Source organism: Saimiri boliviensis, chromosome 5 (genome assembly GCF_048565385.1).
Source record: "Saimiri boliviensis isolate mSaiBol1 chromosome 5, mSaiBol1.pri, whole genome shotgun sequence".
Taxonomy (NCBI): domain Eukaryota; kingdom Metazoa; phylum Chordata; class Mammalia; order Primates; family Cebidae; genus Saimiri; species Saimiri boliviensis.
This window is the reverse complement of record NC_133453.1, coordinates 114,409,431-114,427,328: the sequence shown is the minus strand read 5'-3', so window position 1 is coordinate 114,427,328 and position 17,898 is coordinate 114,409,431. Positions and strand designations below refer to the sequence as shown.

The following is a 17,898-nucleotide window of genomic DNA, read 5'->3' as shown; positions in this document are numbered from 1 at the left end:
CTCGAACTCCTGACCTCAGGTGATCCACCCACCTCAGCCTCCCAAAGTGCTGGGATCACAGGCGTGACCCACTGCGCCTGGCCTCCAAGTATGATTTCAATTGAGTATATTCCTCACTTGAAAATCTTTTGCAGAATTCTATTACCTTTCTGTCATGGCATGTACTAGCATGTTACTACTCTGCTGTTAGTCACCTTCTGTTGAAAGATAGGTGGAAGGTTTGCAGTCCCTCAGTTACACAGATTTTGAGATACGGACATTTCCTTTGCACTTTTACTGAGGTCTGAAAACACTGTTGGAACCACAGTTTTAGGTTGGAAAATATAACTGCTGTAAATATGTGAATGGGAATGTAGATCTCACAGCTTTTAACTTTCACAGCACAGGAAGTATATAAAGTAGCTGGTATTACTTACAAGTCAAATGTCATCAAAGTGACTTTTCAGCCTTGTAAGTTTTGAATGTAAGTGGTTTTAGCTTTTAATTCTAAATTGAATTCATTGACTTAAATCCATGAAGAAACAGCAAGTTTGCAGCAAAATCTACTTTCTGAAGCTGTTCAGTATTTGATGAAAATAGCTGAGTGTTCTTACTCAGAAATTTTAAGTCTTGGCCCTGAACTCATAAGTCTAGGTAAATCTTTATCACTGCTGAGCCATCAAACTGCTGTGTGGTAGGTAGGGTGAGTCAGGGTATTCTGTTTCTATTTCTGTCAAAAATCCACGGAACTGCTGCTGATGGCCAAGTCGGTGGGAGCAAATGAAGTGCACTGGTGACTACTGCTTCAATGATGCGGTAAGTTCATGTATTTTCTGAAAAGCTCCTGCTGGTAATTAATACAACGAATAGCCTTCAAATGCTGTATATTTTCACAAATGGGATATTTTTTCAATTAAGCCCTTTTCTTTTATTTTTTTTTTTTGAGATAAGAGGCTCACTTTGTCACCCAGGATGGAATGCAGTGGCGAGATCTTGGCTCACTGCAATCTCCGCCTCACGGAGTCAAGCAATTCTCCTGCTCAGCCTCCTGAGTAGCTGGGATTGCGGGTATTCGCTACCACGCCCATCTCTTATTTTTAGTAGAGACGAGGTTTCACCATGTTGGCCAGCATGGTCTCAATCTCTTGACCTGTGATCTTCCTGCCCCGGCCTCCCAGAGTGCTGGAATTACAGGCGTGAGTCACTGTCCCTGGCTTAATTTTTAAAATTCTTTGTAGAGTGGGGATCTCATCATGTTGCCCAGCTGGTCTCCAAACCCTGGCATTAAGTAATCCTCCTGCTTCAGCCTCCCAAAGTGCTGGGATTACAGGCATGAGCTACTACACCTGATGGCAATGTTTATAATGAATCTGAATTTGCTAATGAAGAGAAAAATTTACCATTGTTTTTCCCCAATGACTCCCAAGTCCTATTCGCAAACAAATGAATTGTAGAAAAAAAGTTTATTTGCTGGTTATTGTTTGAATCTTGAAATACAATTACTCACTGACGATACTAGTATAAAATCCATGCTAGCCCAACAAAAACTAATTTAAAATGATTTGTAAAAATGAGTCATTTTTTAATGTCTATTAAAATCTGAATACATAAATCTGTGCTAAGGCTGGAACTGTGTTCTCACTCTACATATAATTTAACTTCCAGCTTCAACCATGTGATGTTGAAATCTAAAGCACCCTCACGAGTTAATGTCCCTGACAAATCATGCAGATGGACAAACAAGACTGGTGCTGACAGAAAAGGCTGCAGGTTAGTACTGAACCTGCACTTAGTGGTCACCTTTCTATCCAGGCAGAGTAACTAAGGAGAGCTATGACATGTCAAAAGAAAAACAGAGACAGGACAAAGAGGCAACGTCAGCCCAGCCACTGCACACCAGTCTGCACGCTTGTATTTCAGCTAAGGGCAGGCAATCCCAAATTACAGACTGCTTTCCTTAACCTGACCACACAGTGGATTTTTCCTCTGACGGTCTTGTCAAGGGTTGCATTTCATTCTTAGTAAAATACAAAGTCCACTCTCATAAAAATATTATATTTTTCAGAAAATATAATACATTAAAAATCACTGATTGCTTTTTCTTCGTCTTTTCTTCCGTGAACGTGTAGGTGTTTGAGTCTTCTGTATTTCTTCTTTTACACAGGATATGGGCTGTTTGAAAACTATTTCATTATCTTCATCATCATCATTCATTTCAGCCACTTCAGATTTTCGTCTCTCCAAAAATGCTGGTGTACAAACTGGTGTGGGGCCCTGGATTCGACAAGTCAAGATTATAATATTTAAATGCAGAACAAGATTATGACTGTACCCAAAGTATCACCTCTCTTCTATTTTCACAAGTTTTACCACATTATTTTAGGCCTGTTTCAATCTTTTGGTGACACTATTGTAAAGAATAAAGAACTGAGATGCTTATCAAATTTAGTACAGAAATTCACAATTAATTGGAACATAGCATGTTCCATTATAAGGCGCTATGCAGGGCCGGGCGCGTGGCTCACGCCTGTAATCCCAGCACTTTGGGAGGCCGAGGCGGGTGGATCATGAGGTCAAGAGATCGAGACCATTCTGGTCAACATGGTGAAACCCTGTCTCTACTAAAAATACAAAAAATTAGCTGGGCATGGTGGCGCGTGCCTGTAATCCCAGCTACTCAGGAGGCGGAGGCAGGAGAATTGCCTGAACCCAGGAGGCGGAGGTTGCCGTGAGCCGAGATCGCACCATTGCACTCCAGCCTGGGTAACAAGAGCGAAACTCCGTCTCAAAAAACAAACAAACAAAAAAGGTGCTATGCAGAAAATTGCTAAATCAACAATAAAGATCTATGAAATGTGACAATATTCAATTTGAAATCTTAAAATGAGAGTGGCAGAAACTGCCTTTCTTTCTTCAGATTACTTGTATAATACCTGGTGTCCGGAATACTGGAGACAATTTTACCTGGCTATCCACAGTCTTCTCAGGAGTGTCAAGAGTGCCTACAACCTTTTCCTTCTTCTTATGTAAAACCTTAAAATAAATTTTAAAAGACACATCAGTTTGAATATTGATCAGTTATAGTAGTCTTAAATGTTTTCCTGCTTATCTTTCTCTAATATTGGGCATGTAAAACGATTAAAAAAAATTTTACCTGGCCCTTTGTAGACTTCTGACGATTAGTTTTTGAAATACTTTCCGTTTTCTGTAAAATCTTTAATAAAGAAGTTATAAATTAACAGTCTCATATCTTTTCTTTTTAAACTTAGCATTAGATCCTCATATATATTATCAGTAAATCCTCCCTAATGACAGAGCATTTCAATTTAAAAAGCAAAACTCATCAATACAGTGAATAATCTCAAGCAAAGGGCAGAACTAGGAGAAGCCCGCTGAGGAGCGGACAGAGCGGCAGAGGTTGCAAGGAAGGCCAAAATCTGGAGCTCACGGACTCACAGAATCCTGAATTCAGGAGGGTGGAAGCAGGAAGAATGTGCAAAGGCAGGCCGCCCTCACCTCCCCTAAGTCACAAGTGAAGTTCAGGGAAAGCAGTGCTCGCATACTTCTTTTCAAGCTTCACTGTCTCAGTTCCCAGATGGGTTCACAAGAGTACCAGGGCCTAAGGTTCAATCAGATTGTCTCCTTAAAGGACACTTCCTCTTCTGTATAATGGAAATAACAGAATCTGATCTCATGTTTTAGGAAGAATGTACAATGTTTCAAAAGTGTAGCCAGGCCAGGCACAGTGACTCTCTGTAATCCCAGCACTTTCGGAGGCTGAGGTGGATGATCACCTGAGATCAGGAGTTTGAGACCAGACTGGCCAACATGGCGAAACCGCATTTCTACTAAAAATAAAAAAAATTAGCCTGGTGTGGTGGTGCACACCTGGAATCTCAGCGACTCAGGAGGGTAAGGCAGGAGAATTGCTTGAACCTGCGTGGTGGAAGTTGCAGTGAGCCAAGATTGTGCCACCGCATTCTAGAATGGACAACAGAGCAAGACTCTACTTAAAAAAAAAAAAAAAAAAAAAAAAAAAAAAAAAATTAGTTAAAAAACTGGCTGGGCATGGTGGCTTACACCTGTAATCCCAGCACTTTGGGAGGCTGAGGTGGGCAGATCACCTGAGGTCAGGAGTTCAAGACCAGCCTGGCCAACATGGAGAAACCCATCTCTAAAAATACAAAAATTAGCTGGGCATCGCAGTATGCACCTGTAATCCCAGCTACTTGGGAGGCTAGAGGCAGGAGAATCACTTGAACCCAGGATGCGAAGGCTACAGTGAGCCAAGGTTGTGGTAAGCACTAGGCTAGGTACTTTACGAGATTCAAAGCCGCTCCCTCCCCTCCCCACAACAAATCACAAAAAAAGATTTGACGAAGAAATATTTACCAAAGAAGGAAAATCATAATCAATTCCCTTTCTAGCTAATTTCTTCCTGAGTAACCTTTCTTTCTTTTTAAATCGCTCCTCCATCCGTAGCTTTTGTGTTAGTGTCCGATTCTGATTATACCGTTTCACTGATGGATATGATGGCTGTTTAAATGGAACATTCCAGTCTTTAAAGAGTTCTTTATGTACTTTTTTAGGTGGCATAAGACGACCTATTTTTAAAAAGAAAAAAAATATAAAAAGTATCAACCAAATGGTAGGAAAGGGATTTTAATGTTAACTTTACATCTCCCCAGTGCCATTCCTCACATAAGCATCATGACGTGGCTGGGTACAGTGGCTCACACCTGTAATCCCGGCTCCTCTCACAGCAATGGGAAGTGAATAGAGATGCTACCTGGGCAGCCTTGTCCGCTGTGAACGTGGGTACCTAAGATGGCCACAGGCCACCATGGGCACAGGGAAGCTAGAAACTTCACTCTGCCTCCCAAGGGCAGCAGGAGCTGGAGACGGATGCTCTCTGCACTCTGTGGACGGCAGGGTCGGGGCTGCCCTGGCTCCTTTCTGCAGGATGAATTTCTAGTCTGGTGCTGTCACTCCTCGACGCCTTCCAGCTTCTCTAGTGTGAAAGAGCTACAGCCACTGCCATTTAGATGGATTCTGCCATGCAATTCCTGACCTTTGCTGCTATCCCACTGCCCTCAGGATAAATTCTGAACTCGCTGACTTAGAAAGCCTTCAGTAGCCTGACCTGAAGCCTCTCCCTGCTCCCTCATCTGTTGCTACTTTTCCTCACATTCCCTCACAGCCAAATGGTCAGGCAGCTCTGGTTTGGCATTCACTGTCCCTCAGCTGGGAATGGTCTGTCTTCACTTCTGTCCTTTCCCCTGGCTGGCTCCTGTTTAGTCTTCATGTTTCAATGTCAATGCTACTTGCCCAGATTAGTCTTTCATAGCCCATAAGCATGGGTTAGCTGCTTCTCCCGTGTGTCCCCAAGGTAACTTATCCAGTTCCATTTAGAATAAAAACAGCTCTCATGCTGGGAGATTTAAAAATTCCAATTAGAGTCTGCCTGCGACACACACTGAAATCCTTGCATCATTCTGTAAGAGTCATCCCACAGATGAAGTGGCATGTCCAAGCAGTTAAGCAAGCCGCCCTTCCCACCAGTCACCCACCAGCAGCAGGCACCCAGGCAACCCTGCTACCACAGAGACAGGAGCACTTACACTCCAAGAGTCTTTCACCAAACAGGTAGTTGTTCATTGTTTCAGCAACTATCTTGGCAACATCCTTACACTCAAACTCCACAAATGCATAGCCTTTGCTGTTTCCAGTCTGCAACAGAGAATCCGCCACAAAGAGCAGAACAATTAGATTTGAATGCATCATTAAATTCCTAAAACGTCATTATTTGAAATAATGTATATAGCCACTTACAACATTATGACGCATTTAATTCTAACTTTAATTCACATATTCTGGAGACTGTTATGGGAAAAAGAAAAGATGCAAGAGTCTCAACACAGCTGATTTTCTGGGATTTTCATTACATATGATAAATATATAATTCCTATGGCTGGAATTTATTCAACACCACCACTCCACTGTATAAAAGTCTTTAGTCGGGTGTGGTGGCTCACGCCTGTAATCCTAGCACTTTGGGAGGCTGCGGTGGACAAATCATGAGGTCAGGAGTTCGAGACCAGCCTGACCACCATGGTGAAACCCCATCTCTACTAAAAATACAGAAATTAGCCAGGTGTGGTGGTGTGCGCCTGTAATTCCAGCTACTCAGGAGGCTGAGGCAGAAGAATTGCTTGAACACAAGAGGTGGAGGTTGCAGTGAGCCAAGACTGAGCCACTGCACTCCAGCCTGGGCAACAAGAGCAAAACTTTGTCTCAGCCGCACGAGGAGGGGAAAGACAGATGGTGAAGTGGAAGACATGAAATTCAACCAAGTGTATCATCAGTGTAAACTGATATAAATCTTTTGAGAAGTGATTTGAAAATATAAGTTATGTAATTAAAAAAAAACTTTACCCAGTAATTCCAGAATGTTAGAAATACCAAGCAAACAGTCAAAATTAGAGTAAGCTTGGCTTTACTACTCAACAATGCTGGAAATGGTTCATTTTCGTGCATCTCCTCAGTGAGCAGGATTTTTGTAAGACAAACGGCCAGAACTCTTCAAGAAAAACCAAACGAGCAATAAAGGGCAAGGAGACGGTTCTAGATAGGCTTAGAAGCTTTAACCAGTAAATGTAATGCACAGATCTTGAGAGGGACTCAGAACAGGTAACAAAAAACAATAGCTAAAGACATTTTAGGGGCCAGGCACAGTGGCTCACACCTGTAATCCCACTACTTTGGGAGGCGGAAGCGGGAAGATTGCTAGAGGCTGAGTTCAACACCAGCCTGGGCAACATAGAGAGACCCTGTCTCTACAAAAGAAAAATAAAAAACATTATCCTGGTGTTGTGGCACGCACTGGTAGTCCCAGCTACTTCAGAGGCTGAAGTGGGAGAACTGCTTGAGCCCGGGAGTTTAAGGCTGCAGCAGTTAGCCATGATCCTGTCACTGTACTTCCGCCTGGGCAACAGAATGAGAGCCTGTCTCAAAAACAAAACAAGGCTGGGTGTGGTGGCTCATGCCTGTAATCCCACCACTTTGGGAGGTGGAGGTGGGTGGATCACCTGAGGTCAGGAGTTCCAGACCAGCCTGGCCAACATGCTGAAACCGTGTCTCTATTAAAAAATACAACAATTAGCCGGGTGTGGTGGTGCATGCCTGTAGTCCCAGCTATTTGGGAGGCTGAGGCAGGAGAATGGCATGAACCTGGGAGGTGGAAATTGCTGAGATTGTGCCACTCAACTCCAGCCTGGGCAACAGAGCGAGACTCCTTCTCAAAAAACAAAAGAAAACAAAACAAACATACAAACAAAAAACCATAACACAAAGATAGTGCATTATATACCATTATACTGTGGTTATATTGAACGATATGTCCTCACTGTCAGATTTATGATGAAGTATTTAAAGTATTGTAACTGTCGCTTTTTTCTTTTCTTTTTTTTTTTTTTTTTTGAGACGGAGTTTTGCGCTTGTCACCCAGGCTGGAGTGCAATGGTGCGATCTCGGCTCACCGCAACCTCCGCCTCCTGGGTTCAGGCAATTCTCCTGCCTCAGCCTCCTGAGTAGCTGGGATTACAGGCACGCGCCACCATGCCCAGCTAATTTTTTGCATTTTTAGTAGAGACGGGGTTTCACCATGTTGACCAGGTTGGTCTTGATCTCTCGACCTCGTGATCCACCCGCCTCAGCCTCCCAAAGTGCTGGGATTACAGGCTTGAGCCACCACGCCCGGCTAACTGTCGCTTTTTTCTAATGGTTCAGGAAAAAAAAGTGTGTGTGTATGTGTTTATATAGAAACAAAAAAATGAAGCTAATGTGTTAGAATGTTAATAATGGGTAACTCCAGGTAAGGACTGTAGAGAGGATCACCCCACTATTTCTTCTACTTCTCTATAGCCTAGAAATAAAAACACACAGCTGGAGGAACAATTACTATACTGCAACAGGGAAAAACACTTGCACTTTTCAAACTCAGAGCTTGACCTTCTTAGGGGGTAAAAGGATAAGTTTAGGTCACAAGGATACTAAAACAAAACAAAACAAAACTAGGCCAGTCGCAGTGGCTAACACCTGTAATCTAAGTCCTTTGGGAGGCTGAGGTGAGTGGATCACCTGTCAGGAGTTTGAGACCAGCCTGGCCAAAATGGTGAAACCCTGTCTCTACTAAAAATACAAAAATTAGTTGGGTGTGGTGGCACACACCTGTAATCTCAGCTACTTGGGAGGCTGAGGCAGGAGAATCACTTGAACCCGGGAGGTGGAGATTGCAGTGAGCTGAGATTGTACCACTGTACTCCAACCTAGGTGACAGAGTGAGACTCTGTCTCAAACCAAACCAAACCAAACCAAACCAAACCAAAACCAAAACAAAACAAAACCAAAAATAAAACGTGAGTAGAATGAAATAGAAAATCACCAAACAAAACAAGTTTAAACATTGTCTCATTTGATTTTTATTTCACTTATGCTTACATGCATGTGTGTATGTGCTGGTTTGTGCTGTAAAACTTTTTTTTTTTTTAAAACGCTTATCTTCTTTATGATGGTAAAAACTTACTTCTTACTGTAAGATACTCTTCTAAAAAAATCTGCCTATACCTGCATAAAGACTTCATAGCAGCTTCATCTAAAAAGTTAAGAGTAGTAAAAAACCTAACGTTTGGGGTGGGTACAGTGACTCTCTCATGCTGTAATCCCAGCATTTTGGGAGGCCAAGATGGGCGGATCACCTGAGGTCAGGAGTTCGAGACCAGCTTGGCCAACATGGTCAAACTGTTTTTAATAAACATACAAAAATTAGCCAGGTACCTGTAATCCCAGCTACTCAGAAGGCTGAGGCAGGAGAATCACTTGAACCTGGGAGGTGCAGATATAGTGAGCAGAGATTGCCCCACAACACTATGGCTGCCTAGTGACACAGTGAGATTGTCTCAAAACAAAACAAATCAAAACAAAAAAAACAAAACCTAATGTTCAGTAGGAGGGTGGATAAACTTCAGTTACCCAAGTAACAAGCAACGATGATAACAAAGGCACCAGAGTTACAGGAACAATGCTCAGATTACTGAACAAAAAAATTCAGCTGAAGGATAGAATAGAATTTTAAAATAATACTATATGTACATTTATAAATGTAGTAAAAACATATATGGCCCTGAAAACTGAATTTGTGAATTTAATTCCCTACTTAAAGGAGAAGGTGAAGAGCATTGGGAAGGGTAAAAAAGGAACCTCAATTCTTTTTTTTTTTTTTTGAGACGGAGTTTTGCTCTTGTTACCCAGGCTGGAGTGCAATGGCGCGATCTCGGCTCACCGCAACCTCCGCCTCCCGGGCTCAGGCAATTCTCCTGCCTCAGCCTCCTAAGTAGCTGGGATTACAGGCACGCGCCACCACGCCCAGCTAGTTTTTTGTATTTTTTTAGTAGAGACGGGGTTTCGCCATGTTGACCAGGATGGTCTCGATCTCTCGACCTCGTGATCCACCCGCCTCGGCCTCCCAAAGTGCTGGGATTACAGGCTTGAGCCACCGCGCCCGGCCTAGGAACCTCAATTCTACCTATGATCTGCATCTTTAGGACAACTAACAGATGATGGATGCACACCCTATGCCCTAGATGCTAAATCACATAGGTGTCTATGGCTACAATCCATTAAAGTTCATGTGTGGGGAAAAAATAAAGTGGGTAGGCTACGTGTGGCAGTTCACTCCCGTAATCCCAGTACTTTGGGAGGCCAAGGTGGGTGGATCACGAGGTCAGGAGTTCAAGACCAGCCTGGCCAAGATGGTGAAACCCAATCTCTACTAAAAATACAAACAATTAGTCAGGTGTGGTGGTGGGCACCTGTAATCGCAGCTACTCAGGAGGCTGAGGCAGAGAACTAGTTGAACCCAGGAGGCAGAGGTTGCTGTGAGCCGAGATTGCACCATTGCACTCCAGCAGCCTGGGCCACAGCCAGGCTCCACCTCAAAAAAAAAAAAAAAAAAAAAGAAAAAAGAAAAAAGAAAAGAAAATAAAGTGGAATAAAGCGGGTCACTTCTTTATGCTTGAAACAAGCTACATACACCTTTTTCTCATTAGAAGGCAGGTATAACACAATAGTAATTACACTTATATAGTGTTTGCTGTGTGCCAAGCAATAATTCTAAGGATTTTATATTCAATATTTCATTTAACCTTTGACTAAATACTTCTGCAAAGTTTGACTCATACTTAACAGATCACAGCACTGAGCATGGTATGGTCATTATCACTCTAATTAGTAAGGGCTAGAGCGTGCCCCTAAAGCTTGGCAGTCCAACTCCAGAGCCCTTATCTTTATTCACTATATAAACCTTTGCTATTACAGGGATGCTTGTACCAAAGGCTAATACAAGAAGACGGATAAACCTGGTCCTCATACTGAAGTTCATTTACCAGGACTGTCAACTTAATGTAAGGATTTGGAGCAATGTAAAAAACAAACTTTTACAATAATACTGATTTTGCTCCTGTGGCTGTTTCAGCTTCTAAACCTCAGCCACTCTCTTTTTGGAATGAAATCTGATAAGCAATAACACATAAGTGAACGTGCTCTTTCGTGTCAAAGATAATACACATTTGAAAAACAAAACATCAAACCCAACTATAGAAATCTTACCCTTTTACTTCTGGACAGTCTGAACCGTGTCACAGTGCCAAACTGGGAGAAATAGGAAAAGATCTGGGTTTCGTCAAGTAGGTTAGGCAGGTGGCCCACATAGACGACTCCAGGAGTAAGTTGTTCTTGCTTTTTTCGCTGAAGACATAAAGACCAGGTAAATTAAGTATTTTTTTTCTTTTCTTTCTTTCTTTCTTTTTTTTTTTTTGAGACGGAGTTTCCCTCTTGTTGTCCAGGCTGGAGTGTAGTGGCCCAATCTCGGCTCACTGCAACCTCCGCTGCTCAGGTTCAAGCAATTCTCCTGCGTCAGCCTCCCGAGTAGCTGGGGATTAAAGGCACCTGCCACCACGCCCCGCTACTTTTTTTGTATTTTTAGTACAGACAGGATTTCACCATGTTGGCCAGGCTGGTCTCGAACTCCTGACCTCAGTGAGCCCCCCCCCTCCTTGGCCTCCCGAACTGCTGGGATTACAGGCGTGAGCCACAGCGCCGGGCTAAAGATTTTTAAAATAAGAAAATCACATTGCAACAAAGCTTGCAAAACTCCTAGTCCTAGCCCTCGGCCCAAAAACCTACTCTGCATTTCCACTTACCACAGCAGTAATTAAAGAACTGGCTGTTTAACGTCTCTACCCACAAGGGCGTGGCTGAGCAGTAGTCGACTGTCTCTCCAGCCTGGCACCCCACCACTCAGTAAAATGTCAGTGCTCAGTAACTATGTCAATCAGCGGATAAGCAAGGATATCTCTGAACAAGCCATTTTAGATCTTCTGCCCGGAGGACTCTACATAACTGTGCCCTTCACTTTGTATGCACACTGTTTACTCGCACTTCATCGAAAACTTTTCCAGAGGACTGTTAACTCTCACAGTACAGATTAGCCTTTCAGCGTCTCAGTCGTCATACCCTTACCTCTGTAACAAGAAAGTCTAAGTTCCCCGGTGCATTTTAAACTAAAAAGCATAGAAAGTATAAGGGATGTCAGGGGCCCTAGTCAGCAAGTACAACTTGGCAAATAAAGTATTTTAATAACTCTCAGATCTCCAACCCGGCATACACACCTCCCGAAAGTGGTAAGTCTGGGGCCCCCGTTTTCGGAGGCAACGCGGCAGTGACAGCTCTAACCCGGAGATAACCTGCGGTACGGGAGCCCATTGCCTCCAGCGGGTTCCTTCCTCCGCTTCCGTTACCCCAACACCTCCCTCTTACTCTCCACAGGAAGGCTCCGACTCCTCAGCGGCCAAACCCTCCATAATGGACTGACCAGCGTAAACCCTTCAGTCCGGGAAACCGTGGCCTGCAAGCTCGAGGTCGGTCCCTGATTCAGGCGAATCCGGTTGGGAGACCCTGGAGGTGACCAAGGTGGGCGCGAAGGCAAGAGGAGCCGGGCCGGGAACTGCGCAACCGCAGAAACCCCCTAGACCCGGCGCGTCTCCCCTACTCGCAGCCTGGGCTAGGCCGCCTGCTCACCTGGGTTATGCGCTTGCGAACCTGCGCCACCTCCTTTTGAAACTCGACATCTTCTTGCGGGTTAAGCGACAAGACTGACGCAGCAGGACCAGAAAACGCCGCCATGCCAAAAGCGGCCATCACTAACTCCACGCGGCGCTCCCGGAAACGTCGGGCTCCCAAGTCCTCCGGAAGTAGAATCAGGACCCGGGAGAAGCGCGGGGGGGTAGGGGGGTGGGGAAGGCGTGGCGAGGGGCGGGGCATGAACACATGGCGGCACTGGGGCGTGGCACCGGCCGTGACGAGAAGCGGAGGGCGGGGTAGGGGGCGTGGCGCGGCGCGGGGGTGTGTCTGGGGCTGGGCCGCGGCGGGCTCCCGCGCCCTCGGTTAGCACTGGCTTCGCTTAAGAGTGCCTGAAACTAGCCGGGGCGGGGGCGCGGGCCTGTCGTCTCAGCTACTCCGGAGGCAGAGGCGGGAGCTCGCGGTGAGGCAGGATCGCGCCATTGCGCTCCAGCCTGCGTGACACCGAGACTCGGTCACACACAAAAAAGTCCCTGAAACAATTACATTCACGCCCACTTTCAACGGAGGTCTAAAATAAATTTCAAAACAATCCCTGTGCCGTTGAGACGCTGCTGTCATTCCTTAATTTGCTTATTTATGTATTCTTTATATTGAGAGGGAGTTTCGCTTTTGTTGCTCAGGCTGAAGGGCAATGGCGCGATCTCGGCTCACCGCAATCTCCGCCTTCCGGGTTCAAGCGATTCTCCTGCCTCAGCCTCCCGAGCAGCTGGGGTCGCAGGAGCCCGCCACCACCCCCGGCTAATTGTACATTTTTAGTAGAGACGGGGTTTCCCCACGTTGGTTAGCCTGGTCTCGAACCCCTGACTTCAGGTGATCCACCCGCCTCAGCCTCTCCAGTAGTTGGGGTTACATGCGTGAGCCTCCGGGCCGGCCCTAACTTGCTTATTCTTTGCCGCACTGGTGTGTGAGCCCCTCCTGGGTTCCTCGGTCCGCGGCCCTTAGGGAACCGACAGCCTGGGGGCGGCATGGCTGCTTTGAGAGACCGAAGAGCCTCTTGGGGGGATGACGGTGGAGCTGGGCCGCAGGGGGCGGGGGCGAGGGAGGCCAAGGTTGGAGCTGGGAGGTATCTATCGGAAGAAGTGAGCTGCCTCGCTTGGCATTACCTCCCAGGGCCTCCACCAGGCCCACGGGCCATTCTTCGGGCACACACACCCTGGGCCGCCCTCAGGGCACGAACCGCGGCTGTCCCCTGACACCAGCTGTGCGTGATCTGTCGCTGTCGCCTCACCTCCTGCTTCCTCGGCACTCCACTTCCCACCCTTCCTTTCCACTCAGTTACTTACCAGTAGAATGGTATTTGAAAGGTACAAACAGGCCGGGCACGCCTGTACTCCCAGCACTTTGGGAGGCCGAGGTCAGTAGATAAGATCAGGGGTTCGCGACCAGCCTGGCCAACATGGCGAAACCCCGTCTCTACCAAAATACAAAAATTAGCCGGGGGTAGTGGTGGGCGCCTGCAGTCCCGACTAGGGAGGCTGAGGTAGGAGAATCGCTTGAACCCAGGAGGGAGAGGTTGCAGTGAGTGAGCCGAGATGGCGCCACTGCACTCCCGCCTGGGCGATGGAACAAGACTGTCTCCAAAAAAAAAAAAAAAAAAAAAAAGGAAAAGGAAAGTGGAAACAGCCACAGCCTCGCTTAAAACCCGCACATCCCCTGGCATTTACAACAAAACCTCAGTGTCACACCTTGACACACAGAGCCCTGGGGTTCCAGCCTGTCCCCTCGCAGCTCTTCCCTCCTGCGCTGGGCTCCAACCCCACTGCCCAGTCCTTCCTTCCCGCCCTAGGAACACGGTGCAGGCCTGTCTTGTCCGCCAGGACGGCGGGGGCTCAGCTCTCCACATCCCGCTCCTTAGCCTTCAGGCCTCGGTGCCAAGGCCATCTCCTAAAGGGGACCGTCCTGCGCCACCAAGTATGCCTCTCCCCCAAGAGGCTCTTCGGTCTCTCAAAGCAGCCATGCCGCCCCCAGGCTGTAAGTTCCCTAAGGGATTCGGACAGAGGAACCCAGGAGGGGCTCACACTAGTGAGGGAAAGAATAAGCAAATTAGGGCCGGGCGCAGTGGCTCACGCATGTAACCCAAACACTTGGAGAGGCTGAGGTGGGTGGATCACCTGAAGTCAGGAGTTCCAGACCAGGCTAACCAAAATGGTGAAAGCCCGTCTGTACTAAAAATGTAAAATTAGCCGGGGGTGGTGGTCGGCTCCTGGGATCCCAGCTGCTCGGGAGGCTGAGGCAGGAGTATCGCTTGAACCCGGCAGGCGGAGGTTGTGGTGAGCCGAGATCGCGCAATTGCAGTCCAGCCTGAGCAACAAGAGCGAAACTCCCTCTCAATTAAAAATAAATACATAAATAAGCAAATTAAGGAATAAGAGCAGCATCTCAAGAACACAGGTACTGTTTTGAAATTTATTTTAGACCTCCTTTGAAAGAAGGCGTGAATGTAATTGTTTCAGGCACTTTTTTTTTTTGAGGCTGAGGCAGGTGGATCACAAGGTCAGCAGTTCAAGAGCAGCCTGGCCAACTGGTGAAACCCCGTCTCTATTAAAAATACAAAAATTAGCTGGACATGATGATGTGTGCCTGTAATCCTAGCTACTCAGGAGGCTAAGGCAGGAGAATTCCGTTGACCTGGGAGGTGGAGTTTGCAGTGAGCTGAGATCAGGCTCCAGCCTGAGTGACAAAGCAAGACTGTTTCAGGGGGAGAAAAAAAGCTTCATGAAAGACACTTTAAGAGAATGAAAAGACAAACCGGATTAGGTGAAAATATGTGCAAAATAGACCTCTCAGCTGGACACAGAAGTTCACATCTGTAATCTCAGCACTTTGGGAGTCTGAGGCGGGCAGGTCACTTGAGGGCAGGAGTTCAAGTCCATCCTGGCCAACTTGATGAAAACCCGTCTCTAAAAACACAAAAACCAGACAGGCGTGGTGGCACATGCCTGTAATCCCAGCTACTCAGGAGGCTGAGGCAGGAGAAATACCTGAACCTGGGAGGCTGAAGTTGCAGTGAGCTGAGATCATGCCACTGTACTCCAGCCTGGGCAACAGAGCAAGACTCTTATCCCAACCCCCCCCAAAAAAAGATCTTGCAAAACAATCAGTCTGAAATGTCATAGGGAACCTAATTTCTGCCTTTTCACCATAAAACAGGAAGTAAAAATGACTTTTTAACAATTTGTATTCTGTTTAAGGACTCAAGTGGCCTGGGGGATGGCTCACACCTGTAATCCCAGCACTTTGGGAGGCCGAGGCCTCCCACTTTGGGGTTACGAGGTCAAGAGTTCGAGATCAGCCTGGCAAACATGGTGAAACCCCATCTCAAATACAATGCAAAAAAATAGCTGCGTGTGGTGGTGTGGTTGTAATCCCAGCTACTCAGGACGCTGAGGCAGGAGGATCGCTCGAACCCAGGAGATGGAGGTTGCAGTGAGCCAAGCTTGTGCCATTGTACTCCGGCCTGGGTGACAAGGCGAGACTCCATCTCAAAAAAAAAAAAAAAAAAAGGACTTAGGTATAACATGAAATATGTGATTTAAAAAATATATGCGGTAATAAATAATACTTGTTACATGTTTGCATATGTAAGATATTATTGTAAACATTTAAAATGTATTAACACATTTCACCAGAACAACTCTATGTAATATGTATTACTTTTCCCATCTGAAAGATGAGTAAACTGAAGCCCAGGAGGCTTAGGTAGCTTGCCCGCAGATTGTATAAGGTCAGCCAGTTAAACTGACTCAAGCCCTTAAAGTTTACTTTCAGCAGGATTAGCATAAATGCTAGATTATTCGTGGCCATGACGGCTGGGGCAGCGCGCGAAGGTGCTGGACTGGGAGCTGCAGGAGCAACTGTGGCCGCACATGGAAGCCCTGTGGCCTCTGCCCTCCATCTACATCCCCGAGTTCATCGCGGCCAACCAGACCAGGCGCGCGGACAACCTCATCCCGGGCTCAGGCTCGCAGCAGCTCGAGCAGATCCGCAAGGACATCCCAGACTTCCAGTCTAGCGCGGGGCTGGACGAAGTCCTCGTGCTGTGGAGGACAACACGGAGCGCTTCTGTGAGGTGGTCCAGGCCTCAAGGACACCGAGAACCTGCCGCGCACCACTGAGCTCGGCCTGCAGGCGTCTCCCTCTATGCTCTTCGCCGTCGCCAGGATCCTGGAGGGCTGTGCCTTCCTCAGTGGGTCCCCGAGAACACCCTGGAGGCCGCAGCTCTTTTTTTTTTTTTTTTTTCTTTTTTTCTTTTTAGACGGAGTTTCGCTCTTGTTACCCAGGCTGGAGTGCAATGGCGCGATCTCGGCTCACCGCAACCTCCGCCTCCTGGGTTCAAGCAATTCTCCTGCCTCAGCCTCCTGAGTAGCTGGGATTATAGGCACGCGCCACCATGCCCAGCTAATTTTTTGTATTTTTAGTAGAGATGGGGTTTCACCATGTTGACCAGGATGGTCTCGATCTCTTGACCTCGTGATCCACCCGCCTTGGCCTCCCAAAGTGCTGGGATTACAGGCGTGAGCCACCGCGCCCGGCCGGTGCCCGGAGCTCTTGAGTTCGCGTGTCAGCGCCGGGTTTTCATGGGCAGAGGTGATGTCAAGTCTGGCCAGACCAAAGTCAAGCCCGTGCTCGTGGACTTCCTCATCAGCTCTGGCCTCCAGACCGTGTCCTTCGTGAGTTACAACCACCTGGGAAACAACGACGGGCAGAACCTGTCGGAGCCTTGCAGTTCTGCTCTAAGGAGGTGTCCAAGAGCAACATGGTGGACGACATGGCGCAGAGCAACCCAGTGCTCTATATACCGGGTGAGGAGCCCGACCACTGCGTGGTCATCAAGTACCAGCCGTAAGTGGGCGACAGCAAGCGCGCTGGGTGAGTAAACCTCGGAGCTAATGCTGAGCGGGACCAACACACTGGTGCTGCACGACACGTGTGAGGACTCGCTGCTGGCCACACCCATCACGCTAGACCTGGCGCTGCTGACCGAGCTGTGCCTGCGGGTGAGCTTCTGCGCTGACACTGACCCCGAGCCGGACCTTCCACCCCGGGCTGTCCCTGCTCGGCTTCCTATTTAAGGCGCCGCTGGTGCCGCCGGGCAGCCCGGTGATCAGTGCGCTTTTCCACCAACGCAGCTGCATCTAGAACATCCTCAGGGCCTGCGTGGGGCTCCCGCCACAGAACCACGTGCTCCTGGAGCATAAGATGGAGCACCGAGGGCCCGGCCTCAAGCAAGTCGGACCCGTGGCTGCTGCCTGCCCTGTACCAAACAAGAAAGGACCAAAACCCGCTTCCACCACCGGCTGGACCAGTGATGCCAATGGGTACCCACAAGTGGAGGAACCCCAGATGCCCACCACCTGAGGCTCCTGTCACACAGCTTCCCAGCCCTTCCTCCTCGCTGCCCCCCAGGACCCCACCTTTCCAGGCCGCCCCAAAGACAATAAAGCCGCTCCCAGTCTCAAAAAAAAAAAAAAAAAAAAAAAAAAATTGCAAAGGTTTGAATGACAGAGGAGTAACAGTACAAAGAAACTTACTTTTCGTTAGTAACCATGATGATAATATATACATTAAAAATTGTGGTATCAGATATTCTGTCATGTTTGATAGCTACACATTAATGTGAATAAAATCAATATTTACTTTGAAAATGTTTTCAATTATCTGCAAGAGAGAAATTTAACAGAAGAAAATGGAGAGAAGTGGCCAATTTAAGAGCCCAGGCAA

General features: G+C 47.1%; 1 protein-coding gene and 1 pseudogene across 1 annotated transcript; one reads left to right on the top strand and one right to left on the bottom strand.

Moving 5' to 3' along the window:
* Nucleotides 1-1,427: 1,427 nt before the first annotated feature.
* NIFK (nucleolar protein interacting with the FHA domain of MKI67) lies at nt 1,428-12,280 on the bottom strand. The gene is made up of 7 exons (XM_003931573.3): nt 12,115-12,280; nt 10,645-10,782; nt 5,601-5,709; nt 4,372-4,583; nt 3,134-3,193; nt 2,944-3,012; nt 1,428-2,253 (listed from the first exon to the last, which is right to left on the bottom strand). Exons 1-7 carry the CDS (start codon nt 12,232-12,234, stop codon nt 2,065-2,067), a joined length of 897 nt encoding a protein of 298 aa, XP_003931622.1. The 5' UTR covers nt 12,235-12,280; the 3' UTR covers nt 1,428-2,064.
* A 3,757-nt stretch (nt 12,281-16,037) lies between these two features.
* LOC101047488 (inositol-3-phosphate synthase 1-like) lies at nt 16,038-17,661 on the top strand (annotated as a pseudogene).
* The last annotated feature ends 237 nt before the right edge of the window (nt 17,662-17,898 follow it).